The sequence below is a fragment of the Rhinopithecus roxellana genome, chromosome 8, assembly GCF_007565055.1.
Source record: "Rhinopithecus roxellana isolate Shanxi Qingling chromosome 8, ASM756505v1, whole genome shotgun sequence".
In the NCBI taxonomy this organism is placed as follows: domain Eukaryota; kingdom Metazoa; phylum Chordata; class Mammalia; order Primates; family Cercopithecidae; genus Rhinopithecus; species Rhinopithecus roxellana.
This window is the reverse complement of record NC_044556.1, coordinates 3,876,046-3,899,370: the sequence shown is the minus strand read 5'-3', so window position 1 is coordinate 3,899,370 and position 23,325 is coordinate 3,876,046. Positions and strand designations below refer to the sequence as shown.

Below are 23,325 nucleotides of genomic sequence, written 5' to 3'. Positions count from 1 at the left end.
TAGTCCATCCCCAAGGCCAAAGTCACACCTGAGCTAGCTCCCCAAAGTAGGAGGGAGAGACCTTTCTTTTTCTTTTCTTTTTTTTTTTTTTTTTTGAGACAGAATCTCTCTAGTCGCCCAGGCTGGAGTACAGTAGCGCCATCTCAGCTCACTGCAAGCTCAGTCTCCCGGGTTCACGCCAGTCTCCTGCCTCAGCCTCCCAAGTAGCTGGGACTACAAGCGCCTGCCGCCACACCCGGCTAATTTTTTGTATTTTTATAGAGACGGGGTTTCACCATGTTAGCCAGGATGGTCTCAGATCTCCTGACCTCGTGATCTGCCCGCCTCGGCCTCCAAAAGTGCTGGGACTACAGGCGTGAGCCACAGCGCCCGGCCATGGGAGAGACCTTTCAGCCCACGTGCAAACTAAAGTAGAAAAACCTTATCGTGTGTTAGCAGGAAGTGAAACAGGAAAGGTATCCTATTCTTTTCTTTTTTTTTTTTTTTTGAGGAGTCTCACTCTGTCACCCAGGCTGGAGTGCAGTGGCCAGATCTCAGCTCACTGCAAACTCCGCCTCCCGGGTTTACGCCATTCTCCTGCCTCAGCCTCCCAAGTAGCTGGGACTACAGGCGCCCGCCACCTCGCCCGGCTAGTTTTTTGTATTTTTTTAGTAGAGACGGGGTTTCATCGTATAAGCCAGGATGGTCTCGATCTCCTGACCTCGTGATCCGCCCGCCTCGGCCTCCCAAAGTGCTGGGATTACAGGCTTGAGCCACCGCGCCCGGCCGGCCCTATTCTTTTTTTTTTGAGACAGAGTCTCACTCTGTCTCCCAGGCTGGTATAGTCACTGTAACCTCCACCTCCCCGGTTCAAGCAATTCTCCTGCCTCACCCTCCCAAGTAGCTGGGATTACAGGCGTGCGCCACCACCCCCAGCTAATTTTTGTATTTTTAGTAGAGATGGGGTTTCATCATGTTGGTCACGCTTGTCTTAAACTCCTGACCTTGTGATCCGCCCACCTACCCACCTCAGCCTCCCAAAGTGCTGGGATTTTAGGTGTGAGCCACCATGACAGCTAGGTTGTTTTTTTTTTTTTTGAGGCAGAATCTCACTTTGTTGCCCAGGCTGAAGTACAGTGGTACGATCCCGGCTCACTGCAAGCTCGGCCTCCTGGGTTCCCGCCAGTCTCCTGCCTCAGCCTCCCGAGTAGCTGGGACTACAGGCACCCGCCACCACGCCCGGCTAATTTTTTTTTTTTTTTTTTTTTGTATTTTTAGTAGAAACGGGGTTTCACCGTGTTGGCCGGGATGGTCTGGATCTCCTGACCTCGTGATTCGCCTGCTTCGGCCTCCCAAAGTGCTGGGATTATAGGCGTGAGCCGCCGCACCCGGCCTTTTTTTGTTTTGTTTTTTGAGACGGAATCACTCTGTTGCCCAGGCTGAAGTACAGTAGCACGATCTTGGCTCACTGCAGCCTTTGCCTTCCCAGATTCAAGAGATTCTCCTGCCTCAGCCTCCCGAATAGTGAATAGCTGCTATTACAGGTGTGTGCCACCACACCCGGTTAATTTTTTGTAATTTTAGTAGAGACGGGGTTGTACCACGTTGGCCAGGCTGGTTTCAAACTCCTAGCCACAAGTGATCTGCCCGCCTTGGCCTCCCAAAGTGCTGGAATTACAGGCGTGAGCCACCGCGCCCAGCCAACTTTTACTTTTTCTAGCAAGAAAGTTCTTGCTATATTGTCCAGACTGGTCTCGAACTCCTGGGCTCAAGTGATCCACCTGTGTCTCAGCCTCCCCAGTCACTGGGATTACAGATGTGAGCCACCATTCTGGGCTGGGCGGATTTTTGTCTTTTTGGGTAAATGACTTCACATAACAGATGCGCATCATTTGTTACAAGAGTAAATGCCCCACCCCAACCTCCACAGACTGCATCTGGCAAATCTGAGAGCCTGTGGTGTGCCAGGACGGGCCCACCTCAGCCCACTTCCAGGACCACAGCCCTCTGCCTTCCACCCTCTACTTGCTGAGGCCGTGTTTCTCTGAGTCTTGGTCCTCTTTTGATTGAAAGTGGAAGGAGGGGCCAGGCATGGTGGCTCATATCAGTAATCCTTAAGGCGGCAGATCACTTGAAGTCAGGAAACTCTGGCTCTACCAAAAAGATAAAAATTAGCCTGGTGTGGTGGCACACTCATGTAGTCCCAGCTACTTGGGAAGCTGAGCCAGGAGGATTGCTTGAACCTGGGAGGCGGAGGTTGCAGTGAGCCGAAATCATGCCATTGCACTCCAGCCTGGGGGCAGAGTGAGCCTATCTCAAAAAAAAAAAAAAAAAAAAAAGAAAGTGGAAGGAGGGGGCTGGGTGCAGTGGCTCACACCTGTAATCCCAGCACTTCGGGAGGCCAAGGCAGGAAGATGGTTTGAGCCCAGGAGTTCCCGACCAGCCTGAGCAACATGGCGAGACTTCGTCTCTACAAAAAATCACAAAAAAATGAGCCGTGTCTGATGGCACATGCCTGTAGACCTCACCCAGGAGGCTGAGGTGGGAGGATCACTTCGGCCCAGGAGGTTGAGGCTGCAGTGAGCTGTAATTTCACCACTGCACTCCAGCCTAGGTGACAGAGGGAGACCTTATCTCAAAAAAAGAAAAAAAAGAAAGTGGAAAAGGGCTCAGCCCTAAGCTGGGTAGGACTGCCAAGGCTGCTTAGCTGCTGCCATTCCTGCCTGGGAAGACTGGGGTGAACCTATAGCTAGGGGGTCCCCAGCATTGCTCCAGGTTCAGCAGGTTTGAGTTGGGAGGCAAAGGCATCTTACCTGTGTGGGTTTGGAGAACAGGTGGAGCCAGGCAGCTTCTGGCTCCAACAGCATGCACAACGGAGCCAGGAGGAGGGCATGGAAGGGCTGGGAGGTCTGTGTCAATGATCATGTTCTGCAAGGTTGGACAGAGAACCCCCTCGCCCTCTTTCTCTTGAGGGTGTATGCATATGGGACAGACTCCAGCCTTCCTGGAAGGGCTTCAAGTAGCTGGAGGGCCGAGTGGCCTTTCCCCCAGCAGAGCACACAGCCTCACGGAATTCAGCTCTCAGCATTCCTCACCTCCTCTGCTACCAAGATACGGTCCCCTCCACTCCCCTCCCCAGTCTCCCAGGTTCTACCCTCAGCCCCCTTCAGTCTACTCCCCACAGGAGCCAGAAGGATCCCCTGAAGATATAAAACATACGATGTTGCTACCTCAAATACCCTCCAAAACCTTCTCCTCACTTAAAATCCCGGGCATGACATGGTGGCTCAGGCCTGTAATCCCAGCACTTTGGCTGAGGTGGATCACCTGAGGTCAGAAGTTCGAGACCAGCCTGGCCAACATGGTGAAACCCTGTCTCTACTAACAATACAAAAATTAGCCAGGCATGGTGGCCGGCGCCTATAATTCCAGCTACTCGGGAGGCTGAGGCAGAATTGCTTGAACACAGGAGGCGGATGTTGCAGTGAGCTGAGATCGCATCACTGCACTCCAGCCTGGGTGACAGAGACAAGACTCCGTCTCAAAAAAAAAAAAAAAGAATAAAATCCTGGGCCGCGAATGGCTCATACTGGTAATTCTTGTACTTGAGGAGGCTGAGGTGAGAGGGCTGCTTAAGCCCAGGAGTTGGAGACCAGCCTGGGCAACAGAGGGAGACCCCATCTCTACAAAAAAATTTAAAAACTAGCAGAGCATGGTGGTGTGAACCTGTGGTTCCTGCTGCTTGTGGGGCTGAGGTGGGAGGAGGCCGGGAAGTCGAGGCTGCAGTGAGGCAGTGAGCTGTGATCGTTAGCACTGCACTCCAGCCTGGGCGACAGAGCAAGACCATCTCCCCCCCCCCCAAAAAAAAAAAGAACAAAATCCTGAATTCTCCCCTTAGAATCCATCCGTCCTCCTCCTCACTTATGAGGCCTCCATCAGGCCCAAGCCCTCTACCACCTGGCTATTCCTCTGCCTGGGACTCTGTCTTATCTCCCTCAGGACTCTAATCAAATGTCACCTAAAAGACATACCCCCTTCCTCCCTAGCTGCAAAAGGGCTTCCCCTTTTTGTTTGTGTCTGTCTGCTTCTGTAAGGGCAGGGAGGGTGTGGTCTGCTGTGTTCCCAGCTGTCGCCCCGGAGCCTTGCAGAACCCTGGCACATAACAGATGCTCCTAAGTGTCTGCTGAATGCACAATGCAACAGCTTCGGCCCAGCCAAAATGGAACTGTGAAGAGAAAGTGAGCCTAAGGTGGCATGGTGGGGATGCAACAGTGAGGGGAGATGGGTCTTGGGGAAAGTCCAGGCCTACAGGAGGGGATGTGCCCCTGTCCTTCCTACCCCCTCCATATCCTGCTCCTTACCAGGCCAGACCCAGGCTTTGACAGGTACAATGCCAGCTACCAGGGGAAGGCTTAGGTCCAACAGCGCAAAGAAGACAAACCAAGCACACAGCTCCGGCACTAAGTCAAGTTCTTTACTTCCCAGAAGTGATGGCTAAGGGGAGGGAGGAGGGTGAGAAGAGGAAGAGAGAAAGAGCCAGAGAGAATGAGGAGGTGAGAAGGGGGGACAGTAAACCACTGTTCTATGAAGTCTCACGAGGCAAGTGCTCAAGGTAAAAAAAAGAGTCCTGGAGAATCGTCCACGGCTGCGGGAAGCATCTCGGTTTGCTTCTGCTTTTAAGTCCTCTCGGGGAAGGCTGCCACCGCTGCCACTGCATTAAATAGTTATGTACATCGCAGAGAGTCCCAGGCCATGGGCAGGCGGGGGAGGGGCGTCATTTCACCAGGGGCCGAGTTTTATCATCGTCACCGCACTGGTGGGCTTTGTACTTTTTCACTTCTGCCATATACTTGGCCCACGCGTCACCTTTACTTGTTAATACCTGTGGAGGGGATATGGGTTTGGGGGTGCCAGGAACCAGGGTCAGGACTGCCCTGAGACAGCTGACCCATTCCCAGTGTCACCCGGCGGAAGACTCTGGGTTTGAGCTCAAGATTGTAAGTCAAGTTATCTGGGGACCCTCCTATCCTGCCAGGCACACTCAGCAAAGGCCTGGATACCAGACAGGGAGGGAGAAGGCTGGGCACAAAAGCTGGAAGGGAAAGGCAATGTGGGTGGCCCTCCTGCACCCAGCCGGCTCACCTCATCCTCCGTCTTCTGCTTCTTGGCTACTATTCCCGTCTTGAGGGCTAGTTTGTTCCCGCCTCTGCGTTTGCCCACCTGGGTGAAGGGACAGAAGACTGCAACGGTTACAGGAGCCGGGACCGCCCTTGGCGGCGCTGAGGCCCACTACACCTTCCTAGCCCGGCCTGGTGGCCCGTCCTGACGCCGCGCCCAGCTCCGCCAGCCGGCCGACCTGCGCAGCAATCAGAGAGGAGCACACGCGACTCAGCGCCTGCCCTGGGCCCGCGGTGCCCTCCCAGGGAGCAAGAAGAGTGCCCACCTCAGTAGGGAACAGCTCCGTCCTCACTTTCCATGCCAAGGCCTCACCCTCCCTAGCAGGGACCACAAGAGGGGGCAATAGCTCCCTTTATTGAGCACGTACTGTATGCCAAGCCCTGTGCCAAGTGCTGCGGATGTATCATCTCCTTCCATTTTCACAGCTACCCTAAGATGAAAGTTAGAACCACCCCCTTTTCGACCAGGCACGGTGGCTCAGGCCTGTAATCCCAGCACTTTTGGAGGTGGAAAAGGGGGGATCACCTGAGGTCAAGAGTTTAAGACCAGCCTGGCCAACATGGTGAAACCCTATCTCTACTAAAAACACAAAAAATTAGCCGGGAGTGGTGGTAGGCGCCTGTAATCCCAGCTACTCGGGAGGCTGAGGCAGAATTGCTTGAACCTGGGAGGAGGAGGTTGCAGTGAGCCAAGGCTCCAACACTGCACTCCAGCCTGGGCAAGAGCGAGACTCTGTCTCCAAAAAAAAAAAAAAAAACAACCACCCCCTTTTCCTAGATAAGGAAAGTCTTTCAGAAGGAGAAGTCATGCTAACAACAAACAATGCAGCTGATTCAGGGTCAGGTGGGTCAAAGCCTCTGGACAGCATCCTTAGACATCAAGCAACATTGCCTTCTCTGTGCCTAGCCTGGCATGGCCTCTTTGAGGGTGCAGCCAAAATAGACCCTCAATGAACAAATGAAACAGATGCAAGAACTGCTACACCCATTCATGAAGGGATACTTAGCCTCCACTCGCAGGTGTCACGCCAACCCTGGTCCTGATGTTTTTCCTTCCTTACCCTTTCCTCAAAGATAGTCTTCCTCTAGCCTTTCATCCTATATCCCACCTTCTCCCATTGATTGAGGGCTTCCTGCGCTCCAGGGGCTTCAACAGGCTTCACAGACAACCAGGCATTCAGTAACCTGTGCTGCTGGGACTATTTCCATTTCTTTTTGTTTGTTTGTTTTGTTTTGTTTGGAGACAGAGTCTCACTGTCCAGGCTGGAGTGCAGTGGCACGATCTCAGCTCACTGCAACCTCCACTTCCCAGGTTCAAGTGATTCTCCTGCCTCAGCCTCCCGAATAGCTGGGATTACAGGTATGCACCACCATGCCTGGCTAACTTTTGTATTTTTTTTAGTAGAGTCGGGGGGGGGGGGGTTTCACCATGTTGGCCAGGCTGGTCTCGAACCCCTGACCTCAGCTGATCCGCCCGCCTTGGCCTCCCAAAGTGCTGGGATTACAGGCATGAGCCACAGAGCCCATCCTGCTGGGACTATTTTACACTGTTTTTTTTTTAAGATAGTCTCTTGTTCTGTCATCCAGGCTAGAGTGCAGTGGTGCAATCATGGCTCACTGCAGCCTGTATCTCCTGGGCTCAAGTGATCCTCCTGTCTCAGCCTCCTGGGGAGCTGGAGCTCCAGGCATGTGTGGCACCATGCCCAGCTAATTTTTAAATTTTTTTTGTAGAGATGGGTTTTTGCCATATTGTCCAGGCTGCTCTCCAACTCCTGGGCTTAAACGATCCACCCACCTCAACCTCCCAAAATGTTGGAATTACAGGTGTGAGCCACTGCACCCAATCCACGCTCATTTTTAACAAATGAAGAAACTGAGGCTTGGAGGGGTTACATCACTTGCCCAAAATCACACGCAGCATCCAGAACTAGAGCCCCCAATCTATTAGTCTCAAGTCAACACTTTTTCCTCCATGCTGCAGGGATTTGATCTTAACACTACAGACATGGCAAGCTCAGAGCCAAAAATCAATATATGCCCTATTTACTTAGCCCAGAGTTTCTCAACCTGGCACTAACATTTTGAGCTGGATTATTCTTTGTTTGGGGGTGGGAGGGCGCTGCCCCACGCATGGTAAGAAGTTGAGCAGCATCCCTGGCCTCTACCCATAGATGTCACTAGCACCCCCTCCCGCAGTTCTGACAACCAAAAATGTCTCCAGACTTTGCCAAATGTGGGGGTGGAGGGAACTGCCCCAATTGAGAACCACCAGTTTAGCCCTTCCTGGAAGACAGGCTCTGTGCTAACCACTTTTCCAGGATCACCTCATAAAACCCTCACCACATCAAGAGATGCGATGATGTCTATTTTTGCAACTAGGGAAAATGAGGGTAGGCCAGCCCAGAGGCTCCAGGAAAGCAGCGATCTTGTCTGTAAGCTCACCACTGCATACCAGCATCTAGCACAATGCCTAGCACGAGGTAAAGTGCTCAATAAATGGAGGTTGGTCGAATAAGATACAAGGAAGTCAAGTAATTGTCCTAGGTAAGTAATTGTCCTTACACAGTACGTGGTCTGAGTCTAACGCATATAGCTCAGAGTCCAGACTTAATTTACCCCTTTTTCTCACAATTAGTGGTGGTCCCATGACCCAAGGTCCTGGTACCACTCAAACAGGAATCCCGATATCCACGTTTCCTCACTCTCCACAGTACTGATTCCAAGGGAATTCCTCAGCTCCCAGTTCCCACGGGTAGGCTCCTGTAGTCCCCACTCCCGCCCCCAGACCCCAGCTGTCGGGAACCCAAGTTCCACATCCTCAGCGGGTGACCCAGACGGGCCCCTCATTCAGAACGGAAAGTGGACCGTGGTCCCGATCCCCCTTCACGGGCCCCTACTCCCGCTGCCAGGACAGGCCGTGGCGCCCGCCCCCACCCCCACGGCTCCTTACGAAGCTAAGTGTGGAGCCCGGACCGCCCTTCCTCTTCGGATCCCCGGGGCCAGCGGCGGCGGCCGACTGGTCGGGTCGCTGCGGACCCGGGGGCGGCTCCTCCTGCCGCTGCCGCTGCTCCTCCTCCATCTTCCGCTTGAACAGCTCCAGGAAGCTGCCATCGTTGGCGAACAAGTTCACGCCGCCCGATACGGGGCTCGAACCCGCGCCCGACACCTCCTCGTCCCCGCTCTCGGGCGACGTCCCCGGTCCCGACTCAGCCCAACGGCTCCCGCCACCCCCACCGCCCGCGGGGCCCGGCGCCTCCCGGGCTGGAGGCTCCGCCCGTCTCCCTCGGGCAGCCATTTTGTCGCCAGGTGCCGCGCAAAGGACTCTGGGAAGGCGGCTCCGGCCCGGCGCTTGGCGCCCGACTCGCCTCGTCCGGAGTAATGCATGCCGGGAAGAGGGGTCCGGGCCTCTAGCGTCCGCAGCGGGGCGGGGTGAATGAGGGAATCAACCCGAAGGGGCGGGGCTACGGGGAGGGGCCCCCTTCTCGCGGGTTTTTTTTGTTTGTTTTTTTCTTTTTTTTTGAGACGGAGTTTCGCTCTTGTTGCCCAGGCTGGAGTGCAATGGCGCCATCTCGGCTCACCGCAATCTCCACCTCCCAGGTTCAAGCGATTCTCCTGTCTCAGCCTCCCGAGTAGCTGGGATTACAGACATGCACCACCACGCCCGGCTAATTTAGTATTTTTAGTAGAGACAGGATTTCTCCATATTGGTCAGGCTGGTCTCGAACTCCTGACCTCAGGTGATCCGCCCGCCTCGGCCTCCCAAAGTGCTGGGAATACAGACGTGAGCCACCGCGCCCGGCCTTGTTTTTTAAAAATTAGAGACAGGCGCCTGGCTATATTACCCAGGCTGGTCTCGAACTCCTGGCCTCAAGCGATCCTCCTGCCTTGGCCTCCCCTCCCAAAGTGTTGGGATTACAGGCGTGAGCCATCGGGATCAGTCTTGCTGTTTTTTTTTTGTTTTTGTTTTTTTGCTTTGTTTTGTTTTATTTTGGAGACAGAGTCACACTCCGTTTCCGAAGCTGTAGTGCAAAGGCGTGATCACGGCTCACTTCAGCCTCGACCTCTCAGGGCTTAGGTGAGCCTCCCACCAAAGCCTCCCGAGTAGCTGGGAAAACAGGCATGCGCCACTACGCCTGGCTTATTTATTTATTTACTTACTTATTTATTTTTGTGGAGACAGGGTTTTGTCATGTTGCCCAGGCTGTTCTCAAACTCCTAGGCTCCAACAATCCTCTCACCTCAGCCTCCCAAAGTGCTGGGATTACAGGCGTGAGCCACCAAGCCCTGCCCCTCGGGTTCTCAAAATTCAGCGGTACTCGGGCTGGTGTTCCACAGACTGGGGCTCCGGAAGAATGAGACTGTCGTCTGAGACTGGGGCTGTAGCTTGCTCTCTGGAGTTGGTTTCACTTGGGGCTAGGAACAGATTCGTTTTCCAGGGCTAGGATCCCCGTCTGACACCAATAATAATCTTTGTGAGGGGAAGGACCTCATTGGGGTTGTGTACTCAGCTGACACCTGGGAACTTGAGTCCCTAACTAGGGAATAGAGAGCATGTCTAGCCTGGGCCCCCCAAGTAGAAATAGGGGTATCTTTGGGTTGGGTACTCATCTCTGGATAAAGCTCACATTTTGGGGGGACATAGGGGCTCTGTGGAGCTGAGGTCCCCGTCTGAGAATCAGCTTACTTTTTTAAAATTTTATTATTTTATTTTATTTTATTTTTTGAGACTGAGTCTCGCTCTGTCGCCGAGGCTGGAGTGCAGTGGTGTCATCTCAGCTCACTGCAGCTTCCGCCTCCCGAGTTCAAGCGATTCTTCTGCCTCAGCTTGGTCTTGAATTCCTGACCTCGTGATCTGCCCGCCTTGGCCTCCCAAAGTGCTGGGATTACAGGCATGAGCCAACGCGCCCGGCCTATTTTATTTATTTATTTATTTTTAATTAATTATTATTTTTTTTTTTTGAGACGGAGTTTCACTCTTTCACTGAGGCTGGAGTGAAATGGCGCAATCTCGACTCGCTGCAACCTCTGCCCTCCGGATTCAAGCGATTCTCCTGCCTCAGCCTCCTGAGTAGCTGGATTACAGGCGCGTACCACCAGGCCCGGCTAATTTTTGTATTTTCAGTAGAGACGGAGTTTCACCATCTTGGCCAGGCTGGTCCTGAACTCTTGACCTCAGGTGATCCACCCGCCTCGGCCTCCCAAAGTGGTAGGATTACAGGCGTGAGCCACTGCGCCCGGACCGAGAATCAGATTATTTTATGAGCTGTAGTATTCAGATGAAGTTGGGGTTATTTCTAGGCTCTAGTCTCCCTCTAAAGTTAAGAGTGTCATGGGCTGGGGTCTTCATCAAGGGCCTGGAACCCAGCTTGTGTTCCTGCTCCAGGACAGAGGTTCAAACATGAAATATGGTATACTGTAGTCTTCTCTTGAAATACAAGGAGGCTTTTAGGAATTAGGGTCCCTTCTACGAAACGGAGCGCAATTACAGGCATGGTGCCTGCTAGGCTTGGGAGATCAGAGCGTCCAGGACAAAACTCTGGACTCGCCCACTCTAACCCACTGTCAGCCCGGGGACCTATCGCCAGCCAACTGAGTCAATTTGTCTATGATTGGTTTGCGGCAAAAGCCAAGTGGCTCACAGCCTATTGAATAATAGAGGAGGCGGACCTGAGGCGAGGTTGGGACCTAACATGAAGAATAGAGGGAAAATGATGGACATAAAGTTGAGCCTATGGAGGCCAAGGCGGACCGGGAATCTAACTTCACCGAAAGGGCATGGACTGGGTGTTTGGCTGGTTGCTAAGGAGAGGTTGGCGCTACCGGAGCATGAGAGTGATTGGTGGACGTAAGAAAAGATGTAACCAATGAAAGGAGAGTTGCGAGACTTAGGGCCCAATCAGTGAAGGGGAGTAGCCTGGACCGTACCGATGTGTTCATTAGGTAGGGGGAGCCCTTGGAAAATTATAGACCAGAGGTTGACATGGTGAACCCTGGAAGCAAAGAATAGTGAAAATGTAATTTGTATTTCTTCTAAAATGGAAGTAATGAGGAAATTAACTCATGCTTCTAGCTTCGATAGGAATGTGATAGAGAATTTCCCCTGTAGGTGCTTCGTATGGTGCGCTCCGCTGGATCACGTGAGCCAGTTCCAAGATGGCGGCAGGGGTGGCCGGGTGGGGGGTTGAGGCAGAGGAGTTCGAAGATGCGCCTGATGTGGAGCCGCTGGAGCCTACGCTTAGCAACATCATCGAGCAGCGCAGCCTGAAGTGGATCTTCGTCGGGGGCAAGGGTGGAGTGGGCAAGACCACCTGCAGGTAAGGAGGCTGCGGCGGGGTCCAGGAGGCGTGTAGAATATACCACTGGGCGAAGGGGAGGCCAAAGACCGGCTTTTCCACCACGACTGGGGCAAGGGGGCTGGCGGGAGTCTTTGGGTTTCACTCTCTGGAAGTTACCTGGAGCAGATGAGAAAGACCTCCTCAATGCAGCCCTAGCACCCTCTGAATTGGACCATCCATGTTGGGGCTCAAGTGCAGCGCCCGGGGGACGGGGAAGCGCTTAGATGTCCCCATCAACTGGACCGTACCTGAGTGAATCCAGAGTTGTGGGTAGGGGCGGCACCAGAACAAGCAATCCTAGTTTGGTAAACCTTGGTGTTTCATGCCCAAGGCGAGAGTGAGGGTAGAAAGCGAGGGAGAGGGCACATGATCAGACTGTCCCAGGCAGCTACAGGCAGGAGGTGTCCATGGGGCAGATTATCCTGGACAAATGGACTGAACCATCCTGTGCTTACCAGGGAGTGCAAGGGACCCCTTAGCTTATTAAAGAAGGGAGCACGGAGTCAAGCTATGCTGGCTGGACAGCTGGGCCATGCCACTGTGCCCAGCAAAGAAGCAGCAGGCACTAGGCCAGACAGACTCAGTCATTTGAACCTTATTTCTCTAGTCCACATAGAAGGGTCAGTAGATAAATCAGAGAGGGTTCCTTTGTAGGGACTGAGGCTCAATGCCACCGTAACCCATACTCTCCTCTCAAGGCCCCTGCTTATCCGGGTCACCTGCTCCAGGAAAACTGCCACTACCCTTGCAGACCCAGGGAACAGAGCCCAACCCCTCATCCCCTGTCTTTTGACTTTTCCTTTACCCAGCTGCAGTCTGGCAGTCCAGCTCTCCAAGGGGCGTGAGAGTGTGCTGATCATCTCCACAGACCCAGCTCACAACATCTCAGATGCTTTTGACCAGAAGTTCTCAAAGGTGCCTACTAAGGTCAAAGGCTATGACAACCTCTTTGCTATGGTGAGTGGAGCAGGGCTTAGCCCCCACTTCTGGGAAAGGCCTCTTCTAGCCTTTCTTGTGTGCACACACCAGCAGCCACCATGTTCTATCCACTCTTTATCCCGTGTTTCTCCCGTTTCACCCCTTCCTCAACATACTCACAAGGGAACCAATGAGGAATTGCGGAGCGGGAAGCACACAGAGTGCCTGAAGCTTATTGAGCCAGGGTAGGGGAAGGAGAAGTTGGAGAGACCAATCAGAGCCACATGGTGTGGTACCTTATGGGCCATGGTAAGAAGTTTGGTATTGACTCCAGGTTTAATGGGAAGCTGTTTGTTTTAAGCAGGTCAGTGTCATGGCCAAATTCATGTTTGAAAAGTACCCTCTGACGGCCAGGTGGAGATTTAATTGTCAGTCAGCGCAGAAGCAGGGAAACTAACAAGGAGATTGGGGATGTAACCAGTTGAGAGATGACAACATCCTGGACTCTGGTGGAGGCAAAATGTTGAGGGAGAAATAGTCAGATTTGAGATTTTTTTTTTTTTTTTAAAAACACTCAGGACTCCTGTGTCTCCCAGGCTGGAGTGCAGTGACCCGATCTAGGCTCACTGCAACCTCCGCCTCCCAAGTTCAAGCAATTCTCCTGCCTCAGCCTACCGAGTAGCTGGCATTACAGGCATGCACCACCACTGCCTGTTAGTTTTGTATTTTTAGTAGAGACAGGTTTTCACCATGTTGGCCAGGCTGGTCTCGAAGTCCTGACCTCAAGTGATCTGACCGCCTCGGCCTCCCACAGTGCTGAGATTACAGGCATGAGCCACCACATCGCATTAGGGATGTATTTTGGAAGTAAGCCAGTGAGATTACTTGGTTGTAATGGGTGAGAGAAAGAAGTGAATTGATTACATGTCTTTCTTGTCTCTTTAAGCAGCTAGGATGGGGAAAACTAGGAAAGGAGTAGGTGTAGAATGGACAAATCAAGAATTTCATTTTGTCCGCAGTGAATCTGAGGTGCCCACTGGAAATCCAAGTGGAAACATCATGACAATAACTTGTTTATGTGAGTCTGGAGCCTAGAGGAGGTTGGCATTCATTTGGAAGTCACCGTCCCAAGGTTGACATTTAAAGCTGTGTGAGGGCTGGGCATCGTGGCTCACGCCTGTAATCCTAGCACTTTGAGAAGCCAAGGTGGGCGGATCACTTGAGGTCAGGAGTTCGAGACCAGCCTGGCCAACATGGTGAAACCCTGTCTCTACTAAAAATATAAAACAGTTAGCTGGGCACGGTGGCAGGTGCCTGTAATACCAGCTACTCATGAGGCTAAGGCAGGAAAATCGCTTGAACCCAGGAGACAGAGATTCTCCTGCCTCAGCCTCCAGAGTAGCTGGGATTACAAGTGCCTACCACCATGCCCGGCTAATTTTTGTATTTTTGTATTTTTAGTAGAGACGAGGTTTTACCACGTCTAAAAAAAAAATATGCCGGGCATGGTGGCTCACTCCTGTCATCCCAGCACTTTGGGAGTCCCAGGCGGGTGGATCACAAGGTCAGGATATCCAGACCATCCTGGCTAACACGGTGAAACCCTGTCTCTGCTAAAAATACAAAAAAAATTACCTGGGCATGGTGGCAGGCGTCTAGAGTCCCAGCTGATCCAGAGGCTGAGTCAGGAGAATGACATGAACCTGGGAGGCGGAGCTTGCAGTGAGCCGAAATCACGCCACTGTACTCCAGCCTGGGCAACAGAGAGAGAATCTGTCTGAAAACACAAAATAAAGACTGGACACGGTGGTTCATGCCTCTAATCCCAGCACTTTGGGAGGCCGAGACGGGTGGATCACGAGGTCAGGAGATCAAGACCATCCTGGCTAACGCAGTGAAACCCCGTCTCTAGTAAAAATACAAAAACATAGCTGGGTGTGGTGGCAGGTGCCTGTAGTCCCAGCTACTCGGGAGGCTGAGGCAGGAGAATGGCGTGAACCCAGGAGGCAGAGCTTGCAGTGAGCTGAGATCGCACCACTGCACTCCAGCCTGGGCAGCAGAGCAAGACTCAGTCTCACAAAAAAAAAAAAGTACAAAAATTAGCCAGGCGTTAGCCGGGCACAGTGGCAGGCACCTGTAATCCCAGCTACTTGGGAGGCTGAGGCAGGAGAATCGCTTGAACTTAGAGGGGCAGAGGTTGCAATGAGCCGAGATCGTGCCACTGCATTCCAGCCTGGTGACAGAGTGAGACTCCATCTCAAAAAAAATAAATAAATACAGTAGCCAGGCGTGGTGGCAGGCACCTGTAGTCCCAGCTACTCGGGAGGCTGAGGCAGGAGAATGGCGTGAACCCGAGAGACAGAGCTTGCAGTGAGCTGAGGTGGCACCACTGCATTACAGCCTGAACGACAGAGCAAGACTCCATCTCAAAAAAAAATAAAGAAATAAAAAATAAAGAGATGCTGCAGAGTGAGGATGCTGGCAGAGGACAGTCCTCAGGTGGGATGAGCTCCATCCAGCATACAGACCCAGGACTTGGGCACTGCCAGGGTCAGGGACTGGGAGGGAAACAGGAGGAATTGGGGCACTTCCTCAGCGGAGATGAGGGTGTTGGCAGCCAATGGCTTCTCTTTCTCACCAAGGAACGGGCAAGGGCCTCAGCAGTGAATGGGATAGAAGTTTGAGGAGGGAGAAAATGCCACATAAACACTTTTTTTTTTTTTTTTTTTTTGAGACGGAGTCTCACTCTGTCACCCAGGCTGGAGTGCAGTGGCCAGATCTCAGCTCACTGCAAGCTCCACCTCCCGGGTGTACGCCATTCTCCTGCCTCAGCCTCCCGAGTAGCTGGGACTACAGGCGCCGCCACCTCACCCGGCTAGTTTTTTGTATTTTTAGTAGAGACGGGGTTTCACCGTGTTAGCCAGGATGGTCTCGATCTCCTGACCTCGTGATCCACCCGTCTCGGCCTCCCAAAGTGCTGGGATTACAGGCTTGAGCCACCGCGCCCAGCCATAAACACTTCTTAAGGTAGCAGAGGGAACCAGAATTGTCTGGGTCACCAAGTGTCCATTGGAGATTTGTGTTCAGAAGAGAGGAGCAGGGGCCGGGCGTGGTGGCTCACGCCTGTAATCCCAGCACTTTGGGAGGCTGAGGAGGGTGGATCACGAGGTCAGGAGTTAAAGACCAGCCTGGCCAAGGTGGTGAAATTCTGTCTGTACTAAAAATACAAAAATTAGCCAGGCCTGGTGTCAGACGCTTGTAATCCCAGAAACTTGGGAGGCTGAGGCAAAGAATTGCTTGAACCCGGGAGTCGGAGGTTGCAGTGAGTCGAGATGGCGCCACTGCCCTCCAGCCTGGGTGACAGAGCGAGACTCCATTTCCAAAGAAAGAAAAACGAAAGGGTGGGAGCAAGGTGGGGATACTCTTCAGGAGTGCTCAGACCCTCAAGCGCAGTGATACTAAAGCGCTAGAAAGCCACACTTGTCACTTCAGTGCTTGCAGAGACTGAGACAGGAGGATCACTTGAGGGAGGCCAGGAGTTAAAATTAGCTGGGCATGGTGGTGTGTGCCTATAGTTCCCGTAAGTCGGTAGGTTGAGGCAGGAGGGTCGTTTGAGCCTAGGAGTTGAGGCTGCGATGAGCTGTGTGTGAGGCGCTATCTCTTTTTTTTGAGACTGTCTCGCTCTGTCGCCCAGGCTGGAGTGCAGTGGTGCGATCTCAGCTCACTGCAACCCCCACCTCCTGAGTTTAAGCGATTCTCCTGCCTCACCCTCCCAAGTAGCTGGGATTACAGGTGCCTGCCACCACATCCAGCTAATTTTTTTATTGTTGTTGTTGTTTTGGTTTTTTGGGGGTTTTTTGTTTTGTTTTTTGTTTTTTGAGACAGTCTTACTCTGTTGCCCAGGCTGCAAATGCAGTGGTGCAATCTTGGTTCACTGCAACCTCTCCCTCCTGATTTCAAGTGATTCTCCTGCCTCAGCCTCCTAAGTAGCTGGGACTACAGGCGCCCGCCACCATGCCCGGCTAATTTTTTGTATTTTTAGTAGAGACAGAGTTTCACCATGTTGGCCAAGCTGGTCTCGAACTCCCAACCTCAAGTGATCTGTCCGTCTCCACCTCCCAAAGGACTGGAATTACAGGCGTGAGCTACCATGCCTGGCCGGATTCTGCATACATGTTGACGACCTCTGTGCCAGGCACTGTTTATGTTTCACCATGTCAGCTAGGATGGTCTCGGTCTCCTGACCTCGTGATCCACCCACCTCGGCCTCCCAAAGTGTTGGGATTACAGGCATGAACCACCACACCTGGCCTGTATTTCTTTAATAGAGACAGGGTTTCACGATGTTGGCCGTGCTATTTTCAATTTCCTGACTTCAAGTGATCTGCCCAGCTTGGCCTCCTAATATGCTGGGATTACACATGTGAGCTACCACGCCCAGCCAAGACGCTATCTCTAAAAGAAAGAAAAAAAAAAAAGCTGCAAGTAACCAGAGTGGGGGATTTTGCCAACAGCAGCGGGAAAGGGAGTGTTTGCAGAGGGAACCTATGGAGGCTGGGCTGGATAAGGGTGCCAGCCAAGAGGAACACTGACAATTTACAGGGGCCAGGTGAGGGGATAAAGTGGCCCAAAGAGGCTTAGAATACGTGAGGCATAAGAGGAGGTTACGGTCAGAGAGTGGTACTAGGGTGTAGTGATGAGGGGGCAAGCTCCCCAAGAGGGAATGACCCCTAAGGCCAGCGAGTTGGGTACTTCCCCATGGGACCCATGAAGTCACCAAGAAGAGGTGACAAAGGAGGAGGATAAAGAGGGAGGCATTGGCCGGCCGTGGTGGCCCACACCTGTAATCCCAGCACTTTGGGAGGCTGAGGTGGGCGGATCACCTGAGGCTGGGTGTTCAAGACCAGCCTGACCAACATGGAAAAACCCCGTCTCTACTAAAAGTACAAAATTAGCTGGGGTGGTGGCACACACCTGTAATCCCAGCTACTCAGGAGGCTGAGGCAGGAGAATTGCTTGAACCCAGAAGGCAGAGGTCGCCGTGAGCTGAGATTGTACCATTGTCCAGCCTGGACAACAAGAGCGAAACTCCATCTCAAAAAATATATATATATACAAAAAATTAGCCCGGCATGGTGGGGCATACCTGTAGTATCAGCTACTTGGGAAGCTGAGGCAGGAGAATCGCTTGAATCCAGAAGGCGGAGGTTGCAGTGAGCCAAGATCATGCCACTGCACTCCAGCCTAGGCCACCAGAACAAAACTCCATCTCGGGAAAAAAAAAAAAGAGGGAGTCATTGAGTCTGAGACTGGCCAGGGACCCCAGCCGTGGCCATCCCTTCATAGATTCTACATACATGTTTGTGTTTTGTTTCGTTGTTTTTTAACACAGAGTCTCACTCTGTCACCCAGGCTGGAGTGCAATGGTGTGACCTCGGCCCACTGTAACCTCCGCCTGCCGGGTTCAAGCGATTCCCCTGCCTCAACCTCCAGAGTAGCTAAGATTATAGGCATCTGCCACTATGCCTGGCTAATTTTTGTATTTTTAGTAGAGACAGGGTTTCACCATGTTGGCCAAGCTGGTCTCCAACTCCCGACCTCAGGTGATCTGCCCGTCTCCACCTCCCAAAGGACTGGAATTACAGGCGTGAGCTATCGTGCCTGGCCGGATTCTGCATATGTGTTGACGACCTCTGTGCCAGGCACTATTCATGCTAAGTGCTGAGGACACAGCAGTGAGCTAGATGGTAAAACCCTTGCCCTTGAGGGGATGCCCCTCCATCTGCTCTGGAGACAGATGATAAACATGATAAGGGAATCATGAGGGATGTGAGGAAGGGCTAATTTTTTTTTGGCAGATGTGTCTTGCTATATTGCCCAGGCTGGTGTCCAACTCCTGGGTTCAAGCGATCCTCCCATCTCATTATCCTGAGTGCCTGGGACTATAGGCGTGCGCTATCCTGCCCAGCTCCTAAGGACTAAACCTTAAGGAGAAAGGAAGGCAGGGCAGGGGATGTCGGTGGATCTGTGCTGTTATTTAGGGTGGTCAAGGAATCTCTCAGTGGAGGGATGGATGATCTGGAAGAGGTCATGGCCCATTCACGGGAGTATCTGGGGTTGCAAGTGGCCGGTTACTAGTGGGGAGTAGCAATGTAAATGGCCCGCAGTGGGTTTCGGCTTCCCTTTGAGGGCCCTGGCCACAGCTTGCAATTTTCCCGTTGTTTTTCACCCTTTATGCAGCCATACAAAACCCTAAGTGCTACCTCAGGGTCCCCCCAGCCGTGACCTAATGAAACGCCTGTGGTCAGAGCCCGCCACAGGCTCCCTCTGGCCCTGTGCCCGGGTAAGAAGGCTCCCCCTGGCCCTGTGCCCAGGTAGGAAGGCTCCCCCAGCAGTAGCAGCAACCTCAGTCTCATCCCTTTGGCCCCCAGGAGATTGACCCCAGCCTGGGTGTGGCGGAGCTGCCTGACGAGTTCTTCGAGGAGGACAACATGCTGAGCATGGGCAAGAAGATGATGCAGGAGGCCATGAGCGCATTTCCCGGCATTGATGAGGCCATGAGCTATGCCGAGGTCATGAGGTCAGGCCCAGCCAGCAGGGGTGGGGGGTTGCCTGGGGAAGGGGAAGAGTGGACACAGAGGGCCTGACCGCTGTCTCCCCTCAGGCTGGTGAAGGGCATGAACTTCTCGGTGGTGGTGTTTGACACGGCACCCACGGGCCACACACTGAGGCTGCTCAACTTCCCCACCATCGTGGAGCGGGGCCTGGGCCGGCTTATGCAGATCAAGAACCAGATCAGCCCTTTCATCTCACAGGCAGGCGGCGGGGGCCCCCACCTGCATCATCCAGGCAGCTGGGAGTGAGAGTAGGCCCAGGCCCCTAGACCCTCAGACACGGACTACCAATTCCCTTTCCTTCCCACCCCTTCTCTCTCTGGAGTTCTCCCTGGAGGGCATGGGAGGGAGCTGTCTTTCCTCCCCCACAGGCAGGACTCAGTGTCCCTGCCCCTGCCCACTAAATACCCTAGACAGGGCCAGAAAGCACATTTCAGAACCAGGCAACCTGCCTTCAAACCCTCTGCACTCACCATGTGACCCAACTGCTGTGTGACCTCAAGCAAATCACTTCACCTCTCTGGGCCTCAACTTCCTTGTCTTGCAAATGGAGATCATGAGAGTGCCCCATGGGTTTTCTTGAACTCCTAGCCTCAAGCAGTACACTCACCTCGACCTCCCAAAGTGCTGGGATTACAGGCATGAGCCACTGTGCCCAGCCCCCGTGGGTTATTACGATGACAACCCCAAAGCCCCCACAGTGCTGCACACCACCAGCACCACCCACCATGGTGTATATGCATGTGTGGGTGTGTGTGTGTACTCTGTGAGGACCTGTGCTTCAGGTGGTAACACTGGGCACTTACTGTGTGCCAGACACTGTTCTGAGCACATTATATGCATCAGCTCATCTGGTACAACAGGTCTGGGAGGTAAAGTTTAGAGATGGGAAAACTGAGGCTCCAGAAGGTCAAGCCCCTTAGCCATAGTTCCCTAGAAATGGCAAGGCTGAGGCTGGCCGCATTGGCTCACGCCTGTAATCCTAACACTTCGCAAGGCCAAGGCGGGTGGATCGCCTGTGGTCAGGAGTTCAAGACCAGCTTGGCCAAAAATTGTGAAACCCCACCTGTACTAAAAATACAAAAATTAGCCGGGCATGGTGGCGCATGCCTGTAATCCCAGCTACTTGGGAGGCTGAGGCAGGAGAATCGCTTGAACCCGGGAGGCGGAGGGTTGCAGTGAGCCAAGATCACGCAACTGCACTCCAGCCTGGGCAACAGAGCGAGACTCCATTTCAAGAAAAGAAGAAAGAAATGGCAAAGCTAGTATTTGACCAACCCCAGGAATCTGCTCACGGGCCTGAGCCTTTAACCGCTGGGAGGTATCAGGAGTCATCCCTCCGGTGTTTAGTGAACCCCCAACCCAGGAGGTTTAATGAGCCCCAGGTAAGCTATGAGCCCTCCCACATCCCCCCTGCAGATGTGCAACATGCTGGGCCTGGGGGACATGAACGCAGACCAGCTGGCCTCCAAGCTAGAGGAGACTCTGCCTGTCATCCGCTCAGTCAGCGAGCAGTTCAAGGACCCTGTGAGTGGTGGTCTGGCTGGCAATGAGAGGCCTGGGGGCTGAGGACCATGGGAGAACCAGCTCCTCACTGTCCTCTCTTGTGCCCTGTAGGAGCAGACAACTTTCATCTGCGTATGCATTGCTGAGTTCCTGTCCCTGTATGAGACAGAGAGGCTGATCCAGGAGCTGGCCAAGTGCAAGATCGACACGCACAATATCATTGTCAACCAGCTTGTCTTCCCTGACCCTGAGAAGCCCTGCAAGATGTGTGAGGCCCGCCACAAGATCCAGGCCAAGTATCTGGACCAGGTGTGCCCACCCACCCAGCACTGGCTCAGCAGAGGCACCTCTGCCCCTTTATTCTCTGACCTTTTGCTTTACCTTCTGGCCCTCTGGCCTAGCCTCCTGCCCTTTGCCCCCACATTTCAGATCCTTCACCCTCATTCCGGCCATAGAGGACTGTGGCTGGCCTGGCCTAGGTCCCTGTGACCCTGGAGAGCAGGTGGTCTAGCCCAGTGATCTCTGGCCATACTGACCCGACTCCCACTTATGACACCTTAAGCTCCTGCCCTGTATTCTCTCCCTGACCCTGGAAGTTTCCTAGCTCAACCCCTTCTATTGATCCACGCTGTCTCTGCCTTCCTGCCCCCTGACCACTGCCTTCTACCCTCTGCCCTGGCTGCAGATGGAGGACCTGTATGAAGACTTCCACATCGTGAAGCTGCCGCTGTTACCCCATGAGGTGCGGGGGGCAGACAAGGTCAACACCTTCTCGGCCCTCCTCCTGGAGCCCTACAAGCCCCCCAGTGCCCAGTAGCACAGCTGCCAGCCCCAACCGCTGCCATTTCACACTCACCCTCCACCTTCCCCACCCCCTCGGGGCAGAGTTTGCACAAAGTCCCCCCCATAATACAGGGGGAGCCACTTGGGCAGGAGGCAGGGAGGGGTCCATTCCCCCTGGTGGGGCTGGTGGGGAGCTGTAGTTGCCTCCTACCTCTCCCACCTCTTGCTCTTTAATAAAATGATGTTAAACTGCTGTATTTGTTGACATTGGGAGGTGAGGGTAAGCACCTTTATGTACAGTTGCACAGATTGTGCACTGCAAAGAAGTGCAGGGGCCCATTCACAACAGAGACCTAATAGAGATGCATGTTCACTGTGGCAACTTTGGAAGGAGGGTGTCTTGGGTGAGAGATACCTTTGTCTCATTCTGTATGGGTTAAGGTATCCCTAGGTGTCCCTGCTGGGGCTGTGAAGCCTGGAATGGAAGGCAGAGGCATTTGCCCACTTCCTTGGAGGTTCAGAGCGTGGGAACTGGGAGGCCCCTTGGCCAGCCCCAGGCTGGTGGGGAGCGGATTAGGCCGGCAGTGGGCCCGGCGCTGCCTGCTGTTTGGTTTGGGAATTAGTGGGCGCCCTGGGGAGAGGCCAGGCCTGCCAGACTGGGGATTAACAGTCTCCACCCCCCAATTCCTGCCCCCATGGGATGGCATCAGCCCCTCCCAGCAAAGGGCTGCAGCAAGGGGGCCGGTTAGTGGGCAGGATGACAGAGGACTTGGGCTGGAGGGGCTCCTGAAGTCTCATCCTGACTCCAGAGCGGTCTCAGGCTATGGGCACACAAGCCTGGAAGGCACCTAGTGGACCCCCTTATCCCCTGCCCTTCGCTTCTCCCTCTGCCGCTGCCTGCACTGCTATTGTCCCCACTTGGGAGACTCAGAATGGGGCATGACCTTGAGAGTTTGCAAGTTCCAAGCCAGAGCTGGCTAGGGGGGACAGAAAGGGGGTTCCTGAGGACACACGAGTCAAAGTGGTGTTCAGGCTGGGCGCGGTGGCTCACACCTGTAATCCCAGCACTTTGGGAGGCTGAAGTGGGTGGATCACCTGACGCCAGAAGTTCAAGACCAGCCTGGCCAACATGGCGAAACTTCATCTCTACTTAAAATACAAAAATTAGTCGGGCATGATGTTGGGGTGCCTGTAGTCCCACCTGCTCTGGAGGCTGAGGTGGGAGAATCGCTTGAACCCCGGAGGCAGAGGTTGCAGTGAGCCGAGACAGAGTAAGACACTGTCTCAAAAAAAAAAAGTGGTGTTCAGGTCGGGTCATGATGGCTCACGCGTGTAATCCCAGCACTTTGGGAGGCCGAGGCAGGCGGATCACGAAGTCAGGAGTTGGAGGCCAGCCTCCAACTACTTTCTATTAAAAACACAAAAATTAGCCAGGCTTGGTGGTTCCCGCCTATAATCCCTGCTACTTGGGAGGCTGAGGCAAGAGAATCACTTGAACCTGGGAGGCGGAAGTTGCACTGAGCCAAGATTGCGCCATTGCACGCCGGCCTGGGCAACAGAGTGAGACTCTGTCTCAAAAAAAAAGTGTTCAGACCGTGCACACCCAGAGTCTGGGTGTGCCAGGGTGTGTGTATAAGGGGAACCCCACCAGGAGCCTAGACTTGTCACTCCAACTCCCTGGGGTGTGCACAAGCAGGTGTGGGCCTGTTGGGGTGGCATGTGTAAACAAACACGATGGTACAGCCGGTTCCGCACCAAACTGCCAGGATCCAAATCCCAGCTGTGCTACGAACAAGATGAGATGTGACATCGGAGCCTCAGTTTCCCTACTTGGATAGTAAGCTCACCAACTTAGTATGCCTGTAAGGATTCCATGAGATGAAACGCACAAGGCATTTATACCAGCACCAGACAGGAAACCCCAAGAAATGTTTGTTATTTTTCGTTGTCACAATTAGTAAGCATATCAACTAGCCCAGGAAGCCTGCCCCCAGCCCCTGCGGGAATTCAGCA

The 23,325-nt window shown here is 53.4% G+C and overlaps 2 protein-coding genes across 3 annotated transcripts; one reads left to right on the top strand and one right to left on the bottom strand.

Annotated features, from left to right (window-relative positions):
• Positions 1 to 4,432: 4,432 nt before the first annotated feature.
• TRIR (telomerase RNA component interacting RNase) lies at positions 4,433 to 8,563 on the bottom strand. Of its 2 annotated transcripts, XM_010361647.1 has the most exons (3): positions 8,107 to 8,563; positions 5,122 to 5,199; positions 4,433 to 4,861 (listed from the first exon to the last, which is right to left on the bottom strand). In XM_010361647.1, the coding sequence occupies exons 1-3, from the start codon at positions 8,449 to 8,451 to the stop codon at positions 4,754 to 4,756; spliced, it is 531 nt and encodes a 176-aa protein (XP_010359949.1). In that variant the 5' UTR covers positions 8,452 to 8,563; the 3' UTR covers positions 4,433 to 4,753. The 2 variants fall into 2 exon arrangements, with proteins under 2 accessions (XP_010359949.1, XP_030792420.1); XM_030936560.1 differs by lacking the exon at positions 4,433 to 4,861 and having other exon boundaries at positions 5,123 to 5,199; positions 8,130 to 8,517.
• A 2,498-nt stretch (positions 8,564 to 11,061) lies between these two features.
• GET3 (guided entry of tail-anchored proteins factor 3, ATPase) lies at positions 11,062 to 21,565 on the top strand. The gene is made up of 7 exons (XM_010361646.2): positions 11,062 to 11,470; positions 12,301 to 12,448; positions 18,841 to 18,989; positions 19,074 to 19,224; positions 20,443 to 20,550; positions 20,641 to 20,838; positions 21,215 to 21,565. The coding sequence occupies exons 1-7, from the start codon at positions 11,310 to 11,312 to the stop codon at positions 21,344 to 21,346; spliced, it is 1,047 nt and encodes a 348-aa protein (XP_010359948.1). The 5' UTR covers positions 11,062 to 11,309; the 3' UTR covers positions 21,347 to 21,565.
• Positions 21,566 to 23,325: the final 1,760 nt, after the last annotated feature.